The 24,620-nt window shown below is 38.7% G+C and overlaps 1 protein-coding gene across 2 annotated transcripts in view; it reads right to left on the bottom strand.

Annotated features, from left to right (window-relative positions):
• Positions 1-308: 308 nt before the first annotated feature.
• Positions 309-24,620, bottom strand: part of ADGRA3 (adhesion G protein-coupled receptor A3) — a 95,347-nt gene continuing 71,035 nt past the window's right edge. For both annotated transcript variants that reach the window (XM_036227552.1, XM_016121270.2), the window contains exons 13-19: positions 23,524-23,737; positions 23,098-23,306; positions 14,718-14,842; positions 13,512-13,635; positions 3,306-3,451; positions 2,044-2,139; positions 309-1,902 (exon numbers count right to left, since the gene is read on the bottom strand). In XM_036227552.1, coding sequence (XP_036083445.1) covers positions 660-1,902; positions 2,044-2,139; positions 3,306-3,451; positions 13,512-13,635; positions 14,718-14,842; positions 23,098-23,306; positions 23,524-23,737 — 2,157 coding nt within the window. In that variant the 3' untranslated portion in view covers positions 309-659. The remainder of the gene's footprint in view (positions 1,903-2,043; positions 2,140-3,305; positions 3,452-13,511; positions 13,636-14,717; positions 14,843-23,097; positions 23,307-23,523; positions 23,738-24,620) is intronic.

The following is a 24,620-nucleotide window of genomic DNA, read 5'->3' on the forward strand; positions in this document are numbered from 1 at the left end:
CAAAAAATAGTATTATTAGGATCAAAGTCATATGGCAGAAGTAATGAAATTAGGAAAGAGCTTTACAGGCATTTTCATTCCAAAAAACATTCTGGGAGATCTTTTTGAAAACCTGTAGCATTTAAAACTATATTTATAAAATACATCGATCCAAGAGCCCTTAGATTTATATGCCATAATCAGAGGAGCTAATTATGTAAAAATCTGATAATTGCCTTCTGTATATGTCTCATGAAAACATCTCAAAGTATATAAACATCATTAAAATAAAACTAAATGTTTCTATTGCAAAACATAAAAATATAAGATTGACACAATGACAAACACCTATTTATTGTATTTAAATACAAGTCCGAAATGTTAAGTAGATATTACAAATTTCAGGAAATTACATTTCAAATTCCCCAAACGTCCTGCTGGTGCTCTGACAACTAAAACAATGCTTTAGAGGGTTTTTTGTTTGTTTGTTTTTAATTCATAAAAAAGCAACACCTGGAAGATATAAAATAAGTAAAATCCAAAACTCTGAAGTTTATTTAAAATTCTCTTGAATCCCTAAGGTGGCTGTAAACAGTTTGTTTTTACACGTTCATAGCTTACAGGAATGTGACTAGCACAGTCTGCATGGATGTCTGTCTGCCCAGAAGGCCTCGCCAAGGCTACACAGTGGTCTCGTGTTTCCACAGTCCGGTCCTCACATTGCCAGTGCTATCCGTACCCAGCACGGGGCCCTCCTGCCCGTTGCTTTTGATTGGTCCATTCTGAACGGCCAGGTTGAGGCCGTAAGATTTCTGCTGGCTCTCCAGTTCAACTACCGTTGGCTTCCTCAACGCATCTTTTTTACTACTAGCCGAGACTGGCTTTTCCAAGTTTCTGCTGCTTTTGGGAAGCGTGCTACAAGCATCGCTGCTATCGGGCTGGGGCGGGTTGTACTGTCTCTCTCTATACGCTAAGTAAGCCCGTCGACTCCTCGAGTGGCCTTCGTTACCCGCCGGCCGACTCTTCGCTAAGCCGTTCTGCACACTGCCTTCCACGCTCGTGGGCACATCGTACGCGTATTCTCTGAGCACCGTGAGTCGGCTTGCCCGGTGTCCTTTACTTCTATTTTTATGATGGCGGCTTGGGTGCACGTTTGCTCGAAACTGAACTTCTAACGGCGCCACGTGCATTTTAATGTCGTTGTCCACCGAATGTTCTGTCAGGCTATTATCGAGCTGAGGCGTGGCGTTCAAAGGTAGGGAATTGGTGTGGCACTGAGCTGCAGCGGCCTGCAAGTTTGTTAGTTTGCATCCCTGGGAGGAGTTTTTGAAGCTCGACGCGCTCTTGTTCGTGCACGAAGATTCCGCGCTGCTGTTGGTGCACTTCGGGGCCTCGCCGTTGGGCCCGCTGGAGCTGGGGGGCTGCACGTTCACCTGCACCGAGTACGCGCTGCGGCCCGGGCAGCAGGTCATGATCCACGCGAGCCTGACGTCCTCCCGGCGGACGCAGTGGTGCACCACGACGAACGCGCTGAGGCCCAGGCACGCCGCCGCGAAGAAGAAGCTGAAGACCAGGTCCAGAGGGTGACACAGGGACACGGCCAGGGCCCCGAACACCCACAGCATGACATACAAGAGCAAGGCGAGGCCGGCCCCCAAAAGCTGCGCACGGAACGTGTGCTCGTTTTCCAACGCGGATGTGGATATCAGAGACAGAGACATCGAGTCCTGGTGACCGACTTCGCCGTGCTCGTGGGCTGCCAGCCTCTGCTGCTCCTCCGTGGGCTCCTTCAGCTCGTATTTGCGCTCGGGATGCCTCTTCAGCTGAATAAATATGCTCAGAAAGTACATGCAATTTACGAAGGTGATGAAGCTGGCGGGCCCGTAGAAAGCTCCCAAAGAGGGTTCCCACGCCATCCAGCAACTAGGGAAGAAAATGGTGAACCAGCTCAGATGCTACGCATGGCAACAAACTGTTTAGGAAACTGCGATAAACGTTAGCACCTGGGAAACCGTGCAAAGAGAGGCAACTGAGTCAGGGACACAGAGAACACAAACCACTCACTAGGGCGCCCCGGGCCGACTGCCGTAATTCTTGATGTTTGCTGCCGCCGTGATGCCGCACACTATGACGGGTATGCCGCCCCCGATCAGGTAAAACCTAGGAGGAGGAACGACAGGAGAGTAACAGCTCAGCATCCTGTCTGCTAAGGTATGTGCATCGCAGTGTCTGTGCTGTTAAGAGTCACTCCTTAAAGATGTATTATTCCTATTCCAACAAGAAGTTGAAAGTGAAGTTTTTGGAGAATGCTTTGATAGCAATAACATCTTTTACAATGTTTAGTCCCCGTTCAGATTTCCTGCTTTTCAAAGCACTAGGTCTACTAGTTTCCGAGTTGAAGAAAGCTGGTCAGCTTCTGCCACCCTGTGGTCAGGCAAAGTAGCACGCGCCTACAGAGGGCAGGTTTCAGTTTATTCTTTTTCTTGCAGGAGGAACTGGTTTCTTTTCGATTGAGCCAGTGAACTGGAAAGTTAGTCCATTCCAGAATGGACTTTTAGATCTCACTCTGCCATAGCTGAGACGAAACATGCATCAACATTTATGCACGTCTGGCTAAGCCTGCACGTCCCAGGACATTCAACTGCCGTGTATGCCCGTCCTTAGTCAACTGAGGTTAGTCCAGGAAGTACCCGGATCCAGGCAGCTTCCCGCAGTGCGCAGGCCCCTCCCGGCCCCTTTCCCATGCATGGACTTGCTGGCGACAGCAAGACAAATGACGGTGCAATAAGAACTGAGGGAGACACAGTGGTGGCTGGTCCGATAAACACACACTTTTTCTGACCTCCAGGACTTCCAGTTACCAACTAGCCCTTCCTTTGTACCTTTAAATCTTGTCTACTGCCTCTTACTTTCGGCCTATAATCTCTGCGAGTTTTCCCCTCTTCTAGAACCTTCCTTGACCTACCACCTTCTTTCTCTCTCCCTTCGGTGACAAACTCTTGGAAACAATACCATCATCTGCTTCACCTTTATCACCATTGTGTGAGGCCGCTTTTTCCTATTACACTACTGAAAATGTTCTCTCGGGGGCCAGGATCATTCTCGCTTTATAGATAAAAGAGGCACAGAAAAGGTAGAGAACTTAAGGAAGGACCCCCAGCTCTAAGGTGCATGGCCAGTATTCAAGTCCGGGCAGTCTAGTTTGCAAGTCCATTCCTTCACTTTCTAAAATTCACTCAGCAATTTTTTGCTATAACTATGCTTCGTATACCGTGAAATTTATATTTAATAAACATTTAACATAACACAGTAAAGACATCAGATACCTGAGCATTGGTCTTGGTGGAGGTGGCAGCTCATCGGGATCCTGGCATCTTTTAGCTTTTTTAGTGACTTGTTTATAGATATTTCGAGCTGTCACTCCCACCCAGAGTACTGTAGCAAGGGTGGAATAATGAAGAATGATTCCAACCTAGAACGAAGATTGAAGAATATATAAACTAAAAGGAAAAAAAAAAATCCCCTTTTCGATCAAAGTGTAGTAGCTGCTAGTAAGGTTTATCAAAAATACTGGTAAATAACTTTTGAGTACCTGATTCAAAAACAGTATGAAGGTATTTTTTAACGATCAACATTGCCTGCTAATGAAACAGAGAAAGCACTGTAACAGATGTATAATAAAGGACCGTGTCCTCTAATAGATAAACCAACAGCTGGATCTAGAGGCCCACAGCCTATAACTTATACCCAAGATGACTTGTCATATGCCACAGAATTAGTTCCTGGACAAGAATACACTAAAGGCACGTTTTTTTTTTTTTTCATAGATGCAACATTATAAATCAGTGTTCAATTTCTAATGCCCATTTTAAGGAAGACTGTAGAGGGCAAAAGTCACGTTCACAGAAAAGGCTTCAGAGTAAAAGGGCTGAGCTCTAACTCAGAGTTTTTATATATAGTAATGGTAAGAGAGCGATGTAACATATTGGTGGTTAAGAAGGTAAGTTCTGGAGTCAAAAATTCCTGTGACTTTAAAACCAGGATCCACCCCTTTCCTGCTGGGATTCCTTGTAAATCACATAACATCTCAAGCATTGTTTTCCTCACTTATAAACTGAGACTAACATGAAAATACTGTGAGGTTTCAAATAAGATAGTTGATACAAAGCATTTAGCACAGTGACTGGTACATTATAAGCAATTTTAAAAAAATCTATATTTTAATTATTATTTATTAGGTGTGTGGTTTTAAGAAAATGTTACCTCTTTGAAAGTAATTTTCCTTTTCAATTACTGTTATTTTAAAAAACTATTATTAAAAATTAAATCTGAAAGAATACATAAAAATAAATACTGGTTTTCACAGGGAACAGAACGGTGGTGCCAGAGGTGTGGGCAAAGGGGAGTGAAAAGTGGAGGAACTGGATGAAGGGCATCGAAAGGGACAAACTCCCAGTTATACGATGAGTAAGTCATGGAGATGGAATGTCCAACATGAGACTATAGTCAATGATGGTTTTTTTTCTTTTATCTGAAAGTTGCTGAGAGAGCAGATTTTAAAAGTTCTCATCACAAGAAAAAAATATGTATGGTGATGGATGTTAAAAAAAACTTATTGTGGTAATTTTGCAATGTATACATATATCAAATCATTGTTGTACACCTAAAGCTAATAGGAATTTCTATTTCAATCATATCTCAATAAAACAAACAAACAAAAAAGAAAAGTAATTTTATTCATTTGAACAGTAGAAGGGATTATCGAAACCATCTGCAGGGTTTTGTAGGGATTGAATGGGCATACTATCTGAAACATAGTAATTGCTCAATAAAGAGTTGATAAGTATAATATATGTAAATAATTATACTAACTGAATTTCTTCCCAGAGGAGTGACGGGGCGGGAGCATGTTTAACATACAACCTGTGATCGAAGCAAACCTGGTTAAAAATAAAATTCTAGATGCAGATATATATGGGACTAATGGAGGCTTAAAATCTATTTTAAGAAAAATAAGTGTGTGTGTGTCATTGGAGCATCAAGGACACAATTCATTTCTCATCTGACTAATTACTCACTATCTTTTTGAACATCTTATATAATTATTATAGGTAAAATGCTATTAATAAAAAGTCCAAGGGAAAATTTGTCATTCTCAAAGAATGGCTCTCCAATCTCAAAATCAACTTGATTGACATTATCAAACCTAGGTTAATAATAGAAGCATTCAGACCACTGCCCGAAGTTCATTTCAATGAGAACCCATCTGCAGCTACATCCTGGTGACACGAAAGCTCAAGCACGTGCAGGGCAAAAAACTAGGGGAGTCACTGTCCTTGCGTCGACTCTGAAAGTGCTGAGAGGGTGGATGCGGCTTGGTCAAATGAGAAAAGTCAGAATTATATTTTTCTTAAGGAGAAAAGTGGCTCCGTGGTTGCCGTTAGTTTCACTGACTGCACTGTGAAAGCAAGATATACAGATAGACGTGGAACTAAAAGCATAAAATAATCCTTTGAGCTATCTAGAGTCACACCAAATACTGCAAATATAAATAGTATAAGGAAATTTGGTATACAGAAATCAAAACATTCAAGACAAATCACTAACACTGACTCGAAACCGCAGGCTCTAGTATTGCTGGAGTTTTCTCTGATGCATAGGTCAAAAGAATGAGACAGGGTTATAAATTAGTGTAAACACAGCAAAATATTTTCAACACAAGAGGAGCAATTATACATTTTTTATTGATGCGTAATTGACACAAATAGCATGTTGGTCTTAAGTATACAACATAGTGCCTTGGTATCTATATATGGTGCAAAATGATCCCCACAATTAAGTCTAGTTACCTCTATCACCAAAGTTATACTGCTGACTATATTCCTTAAGCTGTACATGACATACTCATGAATAATTTTACAATTGAAAATCTATACCTCTTAATCCGGTTTCCTATTTTGACTGTCCCACCTCCCCCCCTCCCCTGCTGCTGCTCCCAAGCCCCGCCCCATACACTGCTTTCTGGGAACCACTAGTTTGTTTCCTAAAAATTCCTAAAATTTTTATGGAACCATGAAAGACCCTGGGATAGCCAAAACGATCTTGAGAAAGAAGAACAAAACTGGAGGTATCACATTCCCTGACTTCCAACTATACTACAATGCGATAGTAATCAAAACAGTACAGTACTGGCATGAAAACAGACACATAGATAAATGGAACAGAGAACTCGGAAGTGAACCCATATATATATGGTTAATTGATCTATGACAAAAGAAACAAGAACATACAATGGGAAAACAGTCTCTTCAACAAACGGTGTTAGGAAAATTAGACAGCAACATGCAAAAGAATAAAACTGGACCACTATCTTAAACCACATACAAAAATAAATTCAAAATGGATTAAAGTCTTGAACGTAAGACTTGAAACCATAAAACTCCTAAAAGAAAACGTGGGCTGGAAGCAGTCTGACATGGGTCTCAGCAGTATTTTTTTGGACCAGTCTCTTCAGACAAGAGCAGCAAGAACAAAAATAAACAAGGCTATATCAAACTAAAAAGCTTTTGCACAAGGAAACCATCAACAAAATGAAAGGCCACTTACTGAATGGGAGAGGATATTTGCAAATTATACATCCAATAAGGGGTTAGTATCCAAAGTATGTAGAGAACATACCTCGTTTAATATCAAAAACACAAGTAACCAATTGAAAAATGGGCAGAAGACCTGAATAGACATTTCTCCAAAGAAGACATACAGATGGCTATCAGGCTCATGAAAAGATGTTCGATATCATCAATCATAAGGAAAATGCAAATCAAAATCACCTGTGCTATCGCCTCGCACCCGTGAGAATGGCTATTATCAAAAAGACAAGAACAAGCACCGGCGAGGATGAGGACAAAAGGGAACCCTCATATACTGTTAGCGGGACTGGCAAATGGTACGGCCCCTACGGAAAACCGCATGGCGGTTGCTTAAAAAATTAAAAGCGTATGATCCAACAATTCCACTTCTGGTTATTTATCCAAATAAAATGAAAACAGTAATTTGAAGAGACGTATGCACCTCTGCGTTCACGGCAGCATTATTTACAATAACCAAGATACGGAAGCAACCGAAGTGTCCATCGATAGATGAACGGATAAAGAGGTGTGTGTGTGTGTATTTGCATACATATGTATACATTAGAATACTGGTGTATTCCAACAATATTAGAATATATACAACTGAATACATATATATAATGCAGTATTACTCAGCCATAAAAACTAATGAAATCTGGCCATTTGCAACAACATGAATGGACCCAGAAGGTATGCTAAGTTCAATAATTAAGATGGAGAAAGACAAATACTCTATGATTTCACTTATATATGGAAAGTATAAAACGAGAGAAACAGACCCATAGATAAAGAAGAATTTTCTTGGTCTGATTTAAGAAGGAGAATGCAACCTTTAAATTTTGAAGTGTTTTGTATGACATCTGAAAATTTCTAGTAGAGAAGGTCTTCCTATCTTTGGGAATAAGGTACTTCCCATTGTATTCCCCATCAGACAGTTGGGCTATACTTGAAATACAACCTGTCACAATTTATTTGATAAGAAATCAGAAATACATGTGAAAAGTGTGTAAACTGTTTGGAAATAAGTGATCTGAATCACATAGCATGTATATGATTCATTAAATACAACAGACTATTAATTAGTTAAGAAAGTTTCCTTACCTCAGGACATCAATTTTCAAAGCTGCAAAATGGATATAAATTATCCTAAAGAATGGTACTTTATATATATGCTATCTAGCCATAAACTCTCCTCACCTACCGGAGACAAGACGTTATAACAATTATATTTTTAACCTCTAATAAACCTAAGATAGTGAAGCATGCATAGCACGTGTGCAAAGAAAAAAGATCTTTAATGCTCATATAATCGTATATGAAGATAACAAAATTAAAATACTACTGAATGCCTCCTAACAGCACCATTCGGTTAGTGTGAATAACCTTGAGTTACAGACAAGGAGACGGAGGCTGAAAGACGTTAAATCATCCTCCAGGGGTCACATGGTCACCTGCAGGGCTGCAACTCAAACTCAAGTCTGCTGGTTTCCAACGCTGTGCCCCTTCCATTATGCCATGCTGTTCCTCACTCAATAGTAAAGCACAGTGATGGGGAGTGAGGGACACTCATAGTCAAAGAGACATTTGAATCATGCCCCTGCCACCCAAGAGCCCCAACAATCTGGGCAGGTCGTTTCTATTCTCTTAGATTCTGTATCTGTACTTATAAAATAGATGAGTAAGAAGTACGTTCTAGGGTCAATGTGAAAGTTAAGATAACACATGTACGGTAGTTGGCAATTAGAAAGCTCATAATAGTCCCTGATTAATTTTTTCCCCGTGGAGCTCGCATAACATTTCAGCAGTCCCCTAGATAACAGATACAGGAGGACACCTGAGAAGGGCGGCTGGCACTATATTTAGTTGATTAAATCATGGACTGGTAGAGCACCAAGGTCAGTTAAATGAGATCCAGCCAAATCCTTTCTCTGCATAGCTAAGGAAACCAGGGACCAGAAAATTAACAATCAAGCAATTACTTGGTGGGACATCATGACCCAGAACCCAGATCCCTTCCAACCCTGAGTCAACAGCCAATGCTACTCCATCACTCAGCTTCTTAGTTCTCCTTCAGGTCCTTTTGGAAAAGTAAGTCAAAGGCTATAGAAAGCTCCCAAAGTGCCACCTGAAACTGACTTAAGGACCGGGGTAGGGAATACCTGGCTGGTGGCACCTATCATAACCTCAGCCAATCATTGTGGGGAGGAAACTAAACTGTATGAGAACCAGTTCACACTGTTTATAAAATATGTGAACTCTAAAAGGGAGATAAGAAAGACAAAACTATACCAATTATGTGCACGCATAAAAATGTATATAAAAGATGGACACTTTAGGTTTCTGTTTTAGAAATGAAAGAATCTTAATGGCTGCTTAACTAGTTCAACCCATTATTTTACAGAAGGAACATTAAGCCCCTACCAGGTGAAGTGACTAGTGACACAGGCTGTTCTGAAAGACAGAGAATTAGAACCTACCTACTAGTGTCTGGAGTCCTAGGCCTGTCCTTTTTGCATTCTACCACTCCCGTGGGCTGGGTGCTAACTGAATTAAATACATATTATAATGGCAGAGTGAAGCAAGTCACATCTGAGTCAGAAATAACAAGAATGAGGCTATGTCTTTCACAGAAGGAGAGAACATAGTAAAAACAGAAAAAAAGAACCAACAATAGGTGGAAACATACAAAGGCCTGCCTTTCCCTTTTTAGGTAAATCTTTAACAAGCAGGCATTTGTTTCAGCGGCCCCCAAAACTCAATGCAATTCCTCTCCTTTTCACTCTAGAAATAGTATAAAACATCATTCACGACGATGAAAAGGCAGGCATCTTTACCACGACCTCTTTCTATTCATGTCCTTCATGAAATAAATTTATGTGTCTGCTACGAGAAGTCAATAAATATTTTTAGATAAAATTGAGACTATTACGACCACAGTGAGTTGAGTACTCTTGGTAGTCTCTGCTTGAAATGGAAGACTTTTTGTTCATTCGCCCAGCAAATATTTACTAAACTCTTACTATGGTTAGATGCTGTGCTGGTCCTTAGATCGAATCAATGTAATTCCTGCCCCTGCAGAGCTTAGAGTCCAGAGAAAATAAACAGGTAAACACCAGTCAAAGCTCTATAGGCACCATAGAATTTTAATAAGGATCACTGGATAATAAGGGGAAGTGAAAGATAGTATTTCTGAAACAGCAGCAGTAAACTGAGACCTATAAGATAAGTGGGAGTCAGCCAGGAGAACAAGGGGGGAAAGACAGAACAGACTAGCTTCTGTGTATGTACTAAGTTGATCGGAGATCTACTGCCTGACTTCTGGTAGGCTCCACACATGGTTGTTTTCAAATGTACAGTAATAGCCTAACCCAGGGAAATTTTGTGCACAGCTGAGAGGTAATTTCGTCAATAATAAGAGCAGGGTAAGAGCTGACATCTACTGGGCACTTACTGTATACCGGGTAATCTCCAGTCATTTAATTATCTCAACAATTCTCACACATACATTTCAAATGATATCTTAGATATACAATATTGGATTAATCATCAGCCTGAGGCTCATGATACATGTTAATAATTAGGCCAAGCACACAACACCTTGGGAAAACTTGTAGCAAATATGATCCCCTCACCCAGGGTAACCATCACCTCGGATTCTCGGATCCTCGCTTTCCTTGTTTGACAGTTTTATTGCACACTTCATTAAAAGTGCTGTTTCGTTTTACTTTTATTTTTATAAAAAAGATAACGGGGTGAATGTAATTTATGGGACTGAGACATATTCATAGTTACACGTTGTAATTCACTAGTTTTGACTCGTACAATATCACAGTTCATTCATTCACTAAGCGATGGGCATTCGGGTTGCTTCCGGGTTTTTGCTCCTGTGTATAGTGCTATGAATATTCACATGCACGTGCACGCTCACATGGACACCTCTGCTACACACTCACCCTCTGGGCCCGGGGCTGGGACTGCTATGTCCCCAGGTATGTGACCGTTTCACTTGAGAAGGTAAAGCCTCCCAGGTTCATCCACTTCCATTCCCACTCGCAGTGCATAAAAGATCCTGTGGATCCATGTGTTCAATACTTGGCATTGTCAGGCTTGATTTTTGTGGACAAAAAAGGCATAAAATGATAACTAACTGTGGTCCTAACTTGCATCTCCAGGACCACCAATGATGTTGAACATCCTGTTACGTGTCCACAGGCCCCATGTAGTTATTCTTGCATGAAATGCCTGCCTACTCTTATGTCACTTTTTCTACTGGGTTTTCAGTGGCTTTATCATTGATTATATTTTTTAATATATATTTTTTTATTCTAGCACATTCAGTAGCATGCATTGAGAATTTGAAACCTGTCTTTTCACTTTTGTTATGGAATCTTAACAAATAATAGCTCTCATTTTTAATTGTCAAATTTATCTCTTTCCTAGTCAATGACTTTTAGAGTCATATTCAATAAGAAATCCTTCCTTATCCCAAAGACCGCGATATTTTCTAATATGAATTTTGACGTAAGTTTTTAATCCACTCAGAGTTGGTTTTGTTGTTGTTGTTTATACGGCACCAAGAACAGATCCGCTGTCTTCTTTTTCCAAATTGACTCTCCCCTGCTCCCCCGACTGTGCGGGGGTCTCTCTTTCCCCAACTGACACGGCACGCAACGCCCGTCTTACCCTGAAGTTCCGCGTGGGTCTGCTTCCGACCTCGCTATTCCATCATGTTGGTCAATTTACTGATCCCTAAATGAAATGCTACAGCTTTAATTACAAAAGCCTCATAAGCCCTGCTTACTAGGACAAGCTCCTCACTCTAACTCTTCTTTTTCAGAAGTGTCCTGGCTGTCCCTGGTCCTTTAAGTTTACATAAGTCTTAAAACCATCTGTGGGAGAGAGACACTGTGCCATGACGCGACCTGGAGCCAGGTTTATGGGTCCTGTAAACCCCCTCGCACACTGGCTGATGGTAATCGATGCTTCCTTCCGCCATAAACCAGTACCTCCCTGTGTCCCACGCATGCCGATTCCTGGAGCACCAGGTCATCGTCCTGAGTCAAGCACGGAAGGCACCTTGCCTTACCTAGAACCGGTCACATACCGGTCCCCCATGCACCCTGCCTGGTTCTATCTTAATTCGTTGGTGCCTGCCAAGCAGTGTGGATGATATCGAAGTCACCTCGCAGCCACCCATGAAGTACCTTGTGTCTATTTCCCTTAATAAAATCTTGGTAGGTGCCAGGACGGAGTGGCCAGCTTCTTTCTTCCATCTTCTCTTGTCCTCTACTTTCGGAGGTAGATTTTCAGGATTGGGGCTCTTTCTTCGGTCTGCGTTTGTAAATGCCATTTTTTGAGCTTCATGAAAAATTCTCCTCTTATGCACATATTAAGGGTAAACCGGTCCTTTCTTGATGTTAACCCTTCCTATCCTTGGAGCCAATATATCTTTCCAATTGTGTTTTAATACCATTGAATTTTTACCTGTAAATCTTGAACGTCTTTTACTATTTCCAGGTAGTTGATACTCTTTGATGCCACATAAATGGTATCTTCTCATTAATTATGTTTTCTCATAATTGCATTTTTGCATACTATCAGGAAACTTCTGTATATTAAATGTACATTCACTCTTAGCTAAACTTTCCTATTATTTCAAATAATTTACCTGTAAATCACTTCGGGTTTTTTAAAATATAAATAATTAATCACCTGACAATTCTATTATTATTCCCAAATTACAGGTGAGTTACCTGAGACAAAGAAAAGTTAACTATGGAAATGAGGATCTCAAAGAGCCAAGAGGTAGAAACAACTTAAGTGTCTACTGACAGATGAATGGATAAAGAAAATGTGTATACATACATTCAAAGGTATATTTATTCTTATTTAAAAAAATAAGAAATTTTATCACTTGCAACAATATGAATGAACTCTGAAGACATTATGCTAAGTGAAATAAGCCAATCACAGAAGGAAAAATACTGCATCACTCCATTTATATGAGGGATCTAAGTGTGTAGTCAAGGTCACAGAGACAGAAAGTAGAATGGCTTTTGCCAGGGGCTGGGGGGAGAGAGAACAAGAGGCTGCTATTCAATGGGTGTAGAGTTTCAATCATGCAAGATGAAGAAGTTCTAGGCATTTGATATACTTATAGTTTGTACACTTAAAATTTTAAGAAGGTAGATCTCTTGTTATGTATTTTCTGTAATTAAAAAAAAAATGTTAAGTAAATTGCCCATAAAAACAGCAAACACAGAACTGAGATCCAAATCTAGGCAGTCTGCGCTCTCAATTACTGCGCTAGTTGCTGTCATGCAAGGATAAGACGCAATACAGAAATAAAATTTTACATATTTTCCAGTCATATATTGAATAGTTTTCATTTTTATACTTATTCTGCAAGAATATTATTCACTAAGGCTACACATATAATCATTTAGTTAAATTAAGAGTTGAATATTTTTTAATTCTTCATATTTATCACGCCTAAGAAGATTCTTCTTTTACATCTTAGGGTTAAATCTTTTCCTAATTCCTATTGTTTTCATCAACAAAAAACTTAAAATCATATGTCAGATAAGATCACTTCTCTTTCAGCCAAAGTTAGGATTTTATAAATTTTTAAAAATTAAATGTTCAGCATTATAACAAACAAAACAAGTAGCAGAGTCCAAAGACAGAGACAAGTTCCTTAAATCGCACGTTCGGCTGTGAAATGACAATTGGAAACCAAAGTATATTGGAAAACTGTTTAAGTGACAGACACTGGATTCGACTTTAATTAAAAAAAAAAAAAAACTTTAAGGAAACAGTTTTCCTTTATAGTTAATGAAACATATGAAATTACTTTCCAATATCAACATTGTTTTCCCATTTCAGATTTTCCCTTGGACTTACCGCTTGGCAGACACTGGCATTTCTGGTTTGGGTTATTCCTCCCACAAAGACCACACAGGTCAGGAAAATATGAAAGCACAAGTTCACAAGCATGTGCCAGCCCTTGAGACTGATTCTAATCAAACTGTTAAAAGGAAAAGGAAAATATTAATATTTAGGCTAGTATATTTGAAGCAGGACACTGTAATATTTGTCTTCAAGTGAACAAGTGCAATGGCATAAAACAACAAATTTAAATGTTTAAACATTTCATTTAAAAAACATATACATTCAAACAGAAAGACAGACAGACATGCACGCACGCGCGCGCGCACACACACACACACACAATTTTGAGAAATCACTGAACTCAATAGTTTAAGATTTAACTTTATGTACTAAAAAGGCATTTATGGAACCACTGTAACCATGGAAGGCTCAACAAATTCTTCATAATAAGAAACATGTAGCTTTTGTTAGTTACGATGCTTTATGACAGAGGAATCAGTTGTTTGCTTCCTACAGATTTCCACAAGGTGCCAATCTCTATTTTCCTGACCTGTGACTACCCAGTGCATTTCCTCTTGGCCTCTCCTAATGAAATGTTGAAGTCTTTCTTTCTTTCTTTCTTTCTTTTTTATATCAAAATCTTTTGTTTCTTAACTAAATGTCAAGAAATGTCATATATGTCCAGCTTAAGGAGGAAAACACATTCCAGCAAAACCTCTCGTAAAGTGAATTTCTGCTTAGCAAATCCTTTCAGGTCACCGTTTCCTACCGTAAAATGACTTTCTGCTGCTCTGCCTCCAACGAACAAGAACCGTATTCCATGCTTAAATGCCACATGTTTTCTTAAAAATGCCATCTATAAAATAGGGACTATCACGACAGGTGAAAACTCATAAGCCAGGAATAATGCCACAGGTTGGTTCTGGCGGCCGCCTCTGCAGGTAACGCGCCTCCACCAAACCTCACTCCTGTGTCCCACCTCCCAGCCTCCAACACGTTCCTCGCGTTCCTTCCCAGACACGAACCCAGCGAACTGACTGGGTACCAGAGGAGATGAATTTAACATCTCATCTACTAATTACTTATACTTCAAACTGCATAAAATGAATGAAGCTTGTATGTATTCTAAAATCGCTGTTCTTACTTTGGAAAGATGGCATGGTATTAAACTTAACTTTATCTTAATTAAATGTAAAATTATCGCCTTTCATTTCTTACCTGTGATGGTATATGTAGCTGACGATGACTGCTAAGAGGCACAGGAGAAGAATGACAGCAGTAGTGTAAATCACAGGATGCAGGAGGCTGGCTGCCTGGGTGTAGAGCTCAGAACCCGTCAAATCCTGAGAGGAAAAAAAAAAAAAGCATCATTCTAGTACTTTTCTGAACATCATAACTCCTGAGATTTTCTCCAGTGACTAAAACAGACTGAGAAACAAAACTCTGGTCCTTACATCTCTTCGTTTTTTTCAAGGACTAATGTTTTACGCTATTTTCCTCACACCTTACTTTGCCTTCCTAATTTCCACTGTGTTATACGTATGGTATATATGCTTAAGGGGTACGTGTGTGTGTGTGTGCGCGCGCGCGTGTACATACTCTTGCTCTACACTGTCTACTCCTGTCCTACACCTGCTCTATAAATTCGCATACTGACGTTGCTTGGAGGGTAATGGAGAGAACCAGAGCTCACGCGAGGGTGATTTAGAAGCAGCAACCTCAGACTTCATCCTGTTTAATGCCCTTTCACTCCACTTATCACTCCGCGTATTAACCAGCTGATAAGGCACGAAACAGCAGTATCTCTACGTCAACAAAGACTAAATAGACCTCCCTAACCACCTGCGGTCAAGTTCAACAAATATGAATGGACTAAACACTGTGCAAGGCACCGGGGACATGATGATAACACATGGTCCCTGTCCTTGAAGAGCTGAAAGTCATGAGGGAGACAGATGCACAATCAGGTCACAACGATGTTCGATGAAGGTAAGGGCGGCCCAGTTACGGGAGCAAAGAGCTCAAAAATCAATAACAGTCAATAATAACAGCAAGTCACTTACAAGGCATCGACCGTAATCCAGGCACCGTGCCAACACTTCACAGAGTGACCCTGTGAGCTGCATGAGATGAGCCCCTTTTTATAACTTGAAAAACTGAGGCACAAAGAGGTTAAGAACCTGAGGATTAGACGTGGCTGCCACGTCTGGGCTCCCAAACGCAGTGCAGACAGCACCCCCCTGGAAGGAGAACAGGGGACATCTGAAGGCTTCCTTCCTTTTACAGAACCAAAGCGGACTGGGAAGACGCCTCCAGCCTGGCTGGGCCCGCTGTGCCAGAAAAATGGGGTTACAGAAGTCAGAAGCTGCAGACTCCCCCGATGCTGTCACTAGATCGTTTCTAAACGGACTCTGAAAGCTTGAGACAGTACTCGAAAGGAGAAAAGCTGGATGACAAAGGGATGAAGGGGAGGCAGGAAGAGCGAAGAGGGACTCGACAACGCAAGGAAGGAGGGGACAAATTCTCCCATAAAAAAATCAAAAGTGGACAGTATATGATAATAGATTTGAAATGCTCAAACTAGAACATTTGAACAAGCCTTTCTCTGTAATGAACGGTTAACGAAGGTCCACGGGAAACTGGAGATGACAAGAAAAGCTGAGTTCCAGCCTGAGCGCTCCACCACACCGCGATATATCGCAAACCTGTGATCCATCTAACTGCTTGGCAAGTGTTAACTGGGTGCCCACCTCAACCAGCCCCTAAGCCAAGCACTGGATATTCACGGAAATGGGGAACGTAGACTCAGCCCTCGAGGGCTGGCAGTCTGCAAACGAAGTACCCGAAAGGGAAAATCCAAGAGAAGGAGCCTATGACCACAAATTCTGATCAACTGGCCTCTGTGAGATGCCCTCAAGACTAATCCATGGCCTCAGTGTGTTTGCATTTTGCTAACAGTCTAGAAGGTTAGTGGGAAAATGCAAAAAGATGTACTTTGGGGCAAGGAGAACTGGTAAGATACTAGCAAGAGTAGACGGGCTCTCCCCTCAGTTTCTGAGATGAGACCATCTCAGGGTAGAATAACTGAGGCTAAACTTCCAACATCTAGGATTTGGCCTCTCGCTTCCTCCATGCATGGCCTGCTTTATATTCCTCTGGGAAAATGCCAGTGACATGTCTCCACGGTCTTTGGCAGAGAGTAATAAAACATAGGTAGCTGGACATTATCTAATAAAACATCAAAGTGCCAATTCAGTTCTCAAAATTGCATGTAACATTTACATTTAAAAAAAAAAAAAGATTTTTCAAAAGCTAAATGAATATGACATAGTATGAGAAAGAAAACAGATTGTGAACCAGAATAGTGACTCATAATTCTAAGTTACGACCGAAGAAAAAGACGCGTACTACTGTCATTGGTCTCTGATGGCACTGCTCCGGCAGGGACACTCCTGGCCGTCACAGCAAGCTGACCTGCCCCAATGAAAGAGAAAATGACCTATGGAAAGGAGAGGCTACTAACCATGAACCAATAAAACCACTCTTCGCTTTCCAGCATTTAAAACCAACCACCCACCCACCAACAGCAGCAGCAGCTCACTGAACTGGGCTTGTGTGTCAAATATTCCCTGGGGTTTACAAGACTCCTGCTATAAAGGGAACAAATAAGATATGAAAAATCTCCTCTCCTGAGGGCACAAAATTCTTGAGAACGTGAGAGTATTTAAGACAAAAGATTAAGATAGGAAAGATGTTAAAGATCTCAGAGAAGAGATCAAGTAGAAATGCAAATCAAAACGGTTTTTAATTATACTAGTAAACAAATATAGGCTTTGTGATACTGTAACGGAAACATTACTAAGTACATTGTCCAAAAATGGCCACTAGGAGGCGCCCATGAGAAGAAAATGTGAAACTGTCATTCGCATTTGCAATACAGTGATAAGATAGCAAGTCTCTGCCTCTGGACTGACAGGAGGACAGCCCATCACTGAACCAAATGGTGATCATAATCACTCTTTATATGGCAGAAAGTTTAAGAAAATAACTGAGCTAGGAAGTGAAAAGTTTTCCACAGAAGTTAAGTGCACGAATGCAGAGTATCAGAACACCCGAAAATGTGTTAAAAATCACAAAGATGGTTATCGAGGACCCAAATAAATAGGAGAGTTCTTTAAAATCTTTTTTCCTCAACAAAGATTCACACATTTACCAGTTACTTCTAGCCTGAGAATTACTAAATTTAAAAATCATGCCAGGGGAAAAAAAAATCACCGGTAGTTTTAAATAACTCATTAGGATCATATCAACAAGGATAATTATAAACCGGTAACTACCTAAATTCTCCACGATCTGAACAATAAAAGTTAAATATACATATATTATAAATTATATATATATTACACATTACATTATATATATATATTTCCTCTGGCAGGGTATAAAGAATTATAAAAGAGTTTGCCACTAAAATAAAATTTAAAAATAGATCTGAAATCAGAAATGTAAAAAAAATAAAAAATAAAACAAACAAAAAACCACAGAGTGACTTCTTTGTTACTTTTTACTTTTCCCTTAAGAAACAAAATATCACTTAAAAATTTTACTCCTCCTACATCGCATCATCCACAAAAGTCAATTCCAGTTGAATCATGGACCTTAAAGTAAAAGGTAAAACATACTAAAGTTTCTTTAAGAAAACAAAGGAGGATATCTTCATGACCTTGATGCAAGTAAAGATTTCTTAAACAGGACATAAAAAGCACTAACTATACATAAAACACTTCAAAAAAAAAAATCAAGAAACTGTTCATAAAAAGACAGTGTTGAAATAAAAAGGATAAAGGCATCTTACAAGCTGAATGCTTGAGTTCCCTGCCCGGGAAAAAACATTCACATGTATTGAAATCTAATCCCAATGTAATGATATTAGGAGGTGGAGCCTCTGGAAGGTGATTAAGTCATGAGACGAGAACCCATTCACAAATGGAATTGGTGCCCATATAAAAGAGACCCCAGAGAACCCCCTTGTCCCTTCCACCATGTGAGGACAGAAAGTGGGCCCTCACCAGACACTGAAACTTGATCTTAGACTTCCAGCCTTCAGAGTTTTGAAAAACAGATTCCCGTTGTTTATAAGCTACATACTCTGTGGTATTCTGTTCTAGCAGCCTGAATGAATTAAGAAAGGCATGGACTGGAAAAAGATACAACACATAAATCCAACAAAAAGCTCCTACTCACTATTTATATCAAGAATCCCTGTAAGTCAATAAGAAAACAATATGCAACCAAATTAAAAATAGGCTATAGTTAATAATAAGATGGTATATTTGAAAGTTGCAAAGAGAAATCCTAAAAGTTCTCGACACAAGAAAAAACATCTTTCCTTTTTTATTTTTGGTATCCATACTAGATGATGGATGTTGACTAAATTTATTGTAGTTATCATTTCACAATACATATAAACTCAAGTTATTGTGATGTATACCTTAAACTTGGTGTTGTATGTCAATCATATCTCAATAAAACTAAAAGGAAAAAAATAAAAGTCAAAGATAATGAAAAAGAGTAGGCAAGACTTGAGGAAGAACATCACAAAAGGGGAAACCCAAACCAACAGTAAGAAAATGCACTGGTGCTCAACATCATAAGTCACCAGAGGAAGGCAAATTAAAACCACAATAATCTAACAAAATAGCACCACCAAAGACTAAAATTAAAGACTTAACAATACCAAGCACTGGCAAGGATGTGAAGCAACTAAAACTCTCATTATGGTGAGACTGTAAACCAATACAACCACTTTGGTCAACTGTATGGCATTATCTACTAGAGCTAAATAGAGGGATAGACTACAATCCCAGCAATCTCAGTCCTGAATGTACGTGTCCATCAAAAACCATGTACATAATTATAGCAGACTTTTCTTGTTAGTCAGAACCTAGCAACAACCCAAATGTCCATCTGCAGGAGAATGCACAAGTTTTGATATTTTTATACAACGGACTACTATGTAGCAATGGAAAAGAATAAACTGCTGCTACATGCAAAAACAAAGATAAAGCTCACAGATGTAAGTCATGGGAAAGAAACCAGACACAAGAGTACATAGTGCACAATTCCAATTATGTGCAGTTTAAGAACAGGCAAAACTTATCTATTGTGATCTATTGTGATCGTCACCAGAAGGATCTCTCTTGAGATGGGAATGGGAATCAACTAGAAAGAAACACAGGGGAGCTACCAAGTGCTCAAGTAAGAATCTTGATCTCGATAGTAGCAAATGTGTGTATTCAATAAAAAAATATCATCAAGCCATACACTTAAGATCTGTGCACTTTGCTCAATATCTCAATGTAATAAAAAAAGAAAAAATATATCAGTCCCCCTTGGATTATCAATTCCACCGCAGAGGATTTACCCAGCAGATTTCCTATTAAATGTGCAAAATATTGTACAAATTACTGCAAACAAATAAAATAGAGGGGTATCTAAATAAATTATGGTAGGAACATAATACTAAAAGGTAAAAAAGAATAATCTATTTTTATAAGGGAAGACTTCAGAAAGAAGATTCAGTACAGCGATTAAGAACACAAATTTCTGGAGTCTGAATTCGAATCTCAATTCCAACACTAACTTTGCAGATTTGGGTGTGGTGCTTAAGCTCTCTATGCCTCAGTTTCTCTATCTGTAAACTGGGGTAATGTTAACAGTAGTATATTTTACGAGGCTGTTATGATGAGCAAATAAGTTAAAGCATGTAAAGATTTCAGGAGCGTGCCTGATACACAGGTGCTTAATGAAAATTAGCCACCACCATCTCCACCACTGCCATCATATCATTGTAAGACAGCAGCATCATCAACATCATCATCATCACCTTCACCACCACCACCAGATCTATTACTCCATGGACACCAGCACCCACCATCCTAAAAGAGTTTCATGGAAAAAAAGTATGGTTTAGAATAATGCTTGCAGCAAGCAACCTACTTTGTGGAGAATGACTGTGATGGGAGAGAGGAGCGGGGCTCAAGTTTACACTATAGACTAACGTGAAGAAATAATGAAACTGAAGTTTGCTTACATTCGGCAAGTTTATATAAATACTATTTAAAAGCAATGCTAAAGAGATATAAAAAGAAGTGTGTACTCTCTAGTTAGGTGATACGATAACAAAGGGGAATCAAGGTACTGAGATTATTTTACTTTCACTACTATCACCTAGTAAAGTAAGTACTGCACAAATGGTTTTACCCTGATCATTACCTACCTGCTATTTAAGTAAGTTTTTTAGTGGCCCCTTCTTCTAGGACCTTCCTGTCCCAATTGGCTATCTCTGATCACAGCATTCAAACAAATCCGATTTCTGCTCAGCTTTTCTCTCTGGCTCCCACTGAGACCTTAGAATATAATTGGTTATAGCAGGATATCTACTAAACCAAACCATGGTGTCTAAGATTTACAAACAAAATATTCCTTTTCCTTCGTTTTTTAAATCCAAAATTCTTTAAAAGCAGATTGGGAAAAGTTTTATGGTCTATCTGACAAATAGAAATCAAGACTGGCTATATTAAACGATATATTAAGATAGTTTTCAGGAAAAATAGGATTTTATATACATACTATTTGAAATATTGTCAGGTAAGGAAATAAGATGTTGATTTCCAACTTTGGAAAGACATTTCTTCTATTTTAGATATCACTTTATTTGAGTAAGTACAATTTCATTTAACTTTGCCTTTAACTCTAAAAGTCTCATAAATGAATTTTATTATAATTTTGTCAATTTCAGATGAATTTCACTTTGCTGCCTCTAGGTGGCACAGTTATATTTAAGAAAAAAAGATATTCTGAAAATAGAAAAAAATCTTAGTGCTTACTATATTTTAGCTTTAAGAATTGAGTATTGCATTTTTAAAAAAATTATAAGTATGAAAGATAAAAGAACAGCTTATTCTAGAAAGGGATTACGCTAATTTAAATAATGTAAAACAGCTAGGAAATTCAAAAATAGATGCTTTAAACTGGTATTAGATTAAATAAAAATAAAAGTTTCACATAATAACATGATATTTCACTAACAGTGAAGCTTATAAAATGCCTTCTGTCTTGTGTTTCATTTATTCTGCTCAACTTTTTCTAGTTAACTACGATATACATTTCAGACAATTCTGCATCTCTATTATTTCTCTTTCAGTACTTTGTAGCTTTGGGTTATTTTATAATCAAAACCTAAATGAGAAAACCCTTCCATATTGAAAGAGAAAATGCTTCATACTTTAATTAATGCTCCATGCTTTAATTTGGAAAGGTTACTACAAACTGATATGAGGTGAGTTTCCTGAAAACAGACTCAGACTTACAGAGACCAAACATCTCCTATTTGTAAGGAGAATCTGAAACTATCAACTCTCACCTTAAACTGAAAAGGGTAAACGACTCACACAAATACAGCTGAGTCTAAATAGTAGCGACACCCTCTACTGTCAGCTGGGATGAATAACAAACATGTTAATGGATGCCACTGAAAAGACCATCCTTATCCCCTGCTAAATAATCTATTTACTCTTCCTGTTTGACGGGTAAGCCAGGTAAGGTATACTAAGTTAAGGAGCAAAGAGAAAATCAAGAACTGAGCAAAATCTATTCTGATTCAAGCTTGCTTTAATAGGATCATTTCTAGTGGTAAAGGTTATTCTGTTTTCTTAAGAATAAATCTCAAAAAGCAAAATATATCTTGTTTCGAGACTAGTTAATGCTTTCATAAAATATAGTCTAGATAACAGATTCAGAGCTGGAAGCGGAAATAAAAACGTAGGCATCCTCCCTCCCAGGCCAGCCTCAAGCCATTTCTGGGAAATGTCTTTCAGATTCATGAGTAATTCCTTCCACTATACTCAAAGTGCATGTATCCATGCTCCGGGATGTTAGCATCTTATAATAACTGCAATATAAAACAAATTCTAGCATGGTTAATTTCATAATTATCAGCTCAGGAATCAGATTCACTTTATCAGATAACTACTTTACCAAAATTAATAGGTATGAACAATGGTAAATAACAGAAAACATCAGCTTGATTAACATTAAAATTGAAAATACATTATTTGTGTCAATACTATTTCTTTCAGTGACTAAACTGAAATTATCACTATTCCTCTAAATCCAAAAGGAGGTAAAAATTATGACATGTAATGGGAAAAAAAAAACTAGATGGCAAACTAAAAAATCTCTCATTGTTCACTGTTTATCTTTGGGCAAATGAGTCTCTCTTACTGGGGTCAGAGTTGGTCTGTACAGACTCCAAGATACCTCCAAATTGTAAGAAGGTAAAAGTCTAGTTGAACTGATTCACTTTTGAAGTTTACTGAAAATTCCTTTACCAAACTCAATCACATACATTTCACTTGGCAGAAATTCAATTTCCCTTTTAAAAGAGAATCACACCAAACAATGCTTCTTACTTAACTACAGGGAGCAATTTATGTCACAAGTTTTTTTTTAAAGCAACCTTTACTGGAGCTTAACGACACATAAGGAAAAAATTAGAATACTTAGTGTTTATGCATAAAGTTAACAAGTGCCATACCATCAAAACCGCATAGTTACTAAGGGAGTAGCACTGAATGGTCGTGATGTTTTCATCTGAGTAGAGTATATGGCACCCGTCTGACTTCCAGCCTCCTTGTCCGTTCAGTAAATCAAAATCCCACTGGGCGGCCACGGCATCTGCTCCGTGCGCGATGCGACGCAGGGTCACGTTAACGGGGCTGTGCTGGGTATCTACGTTCACGCCATCTGGAGAAAACAGGAAATAAAAGTATTTCTGAAAAACAAACCTCATGAACAGCTGAATGTCAATTTATACACTAATCTGGTATTCTGCGATATCTTTTTTTTTTTCACCAGTGACTCATTAAAACAAAAAGGAACAAAAACGGACATTTTCAGGACCAGGGAATTATAAAAGTCGCACTGCCCCGCGACTACAGAAGACCATGCGCCGCACACAAACCTATTTTTGTGAGAATCACCGGCGTAACCACTGCGCGCCGTTTTCCATCGTCGGCCAAGTTTGTTGAATTCCCGGTGGCTGGAAAAAGTTTTCCGTTGCGGAATGCGATGAGTTGAAGCTTAAAGAGAGAGTCGTCAGTCGGTCTGACTTCTCTTTTTTGCTTTGGTGAGAAAAGGGACGGTGGGAGCTGAATAGAAGCTTCCACAATAGTATTCTGAAAATACATAAAACACAAAAAAAGAAAGGTTGCCCTATGAGTATGCAGAAACCAGAAAGAATATTTTAGATTGTTACGAATGCTTTCTAATTATATGCTGAATAATTTTAAAAGACGTGTATATATGAAATTCAATAGTTCAAAGAACTTATCAGTTAAGCAAAATGTCTGAACATGATGTTAACAGTATAGAACCCAAGAAGTATAAAATAAAGATAAATGCAAACTCTATTTCAAAGTTAAAGAAATCAATGAGAAATTGTTTCAAACCAGAGTGAATTTTCCCATGACAATATATATTGCTGAAATAAATAGCACTAAACAGATCAAAATCTCAGTGATCACTCTTTATATCAATTTTACAATGACAAACTATGGCAAATAGCACAAATGTAGCATATCACAAAAATGAGTATAATTAACTTGGGTGGATGGAATTTAAGGTGATTTATGATGGATTCAAACTGTCAAACCACAAAAGAAATTATGCAAACATAATAAAAGCTTAGATTTCAGCAAACCCTTATTTTAGAAGACATTTCCCTGAGACAAAGAAACACATTACGTTTAGAAAAACATAGTAACAAACAGGAAGAACTAAGGATGCTGGCTGATCGCGGAGTGTTTTTCAAACTTCTTTATCAGGGATTTTTAAATTATAAATTATGCAGCATTCAATAAAAAATAAATCTATAAAACCAGGAGACAAATTATTAACTCTAAAACAAAATTCCTTATTTTAAGATGTTATCACAGTTTTTCTCTTGGCACTAATCTCTCTCTCATCCAATATTTACGCTGCCAACAGAATTTCCTCTTAAGGAACGGTCTGATTATGTTATTTCTGTTTAAATAATATCTTTGTTCTCAAGTGATTAGA

Source organism: Rousettus aegyptiacus, unplaced genomic scaffold, assembly GCF_014176215.1.
Source record: "Rousettus aegyptiacus isolate mRouAeg1 unplaced genomic scaffold, mRouAeg1.p scaffold_m13_p_10, whole genome shotgun sequence".
NCBI lineage: Eukaryota > Metazoa > Chordata > Mammalia > Chiroptera > Pteropodidae > Rousettus > Rousettus aegyptiacus.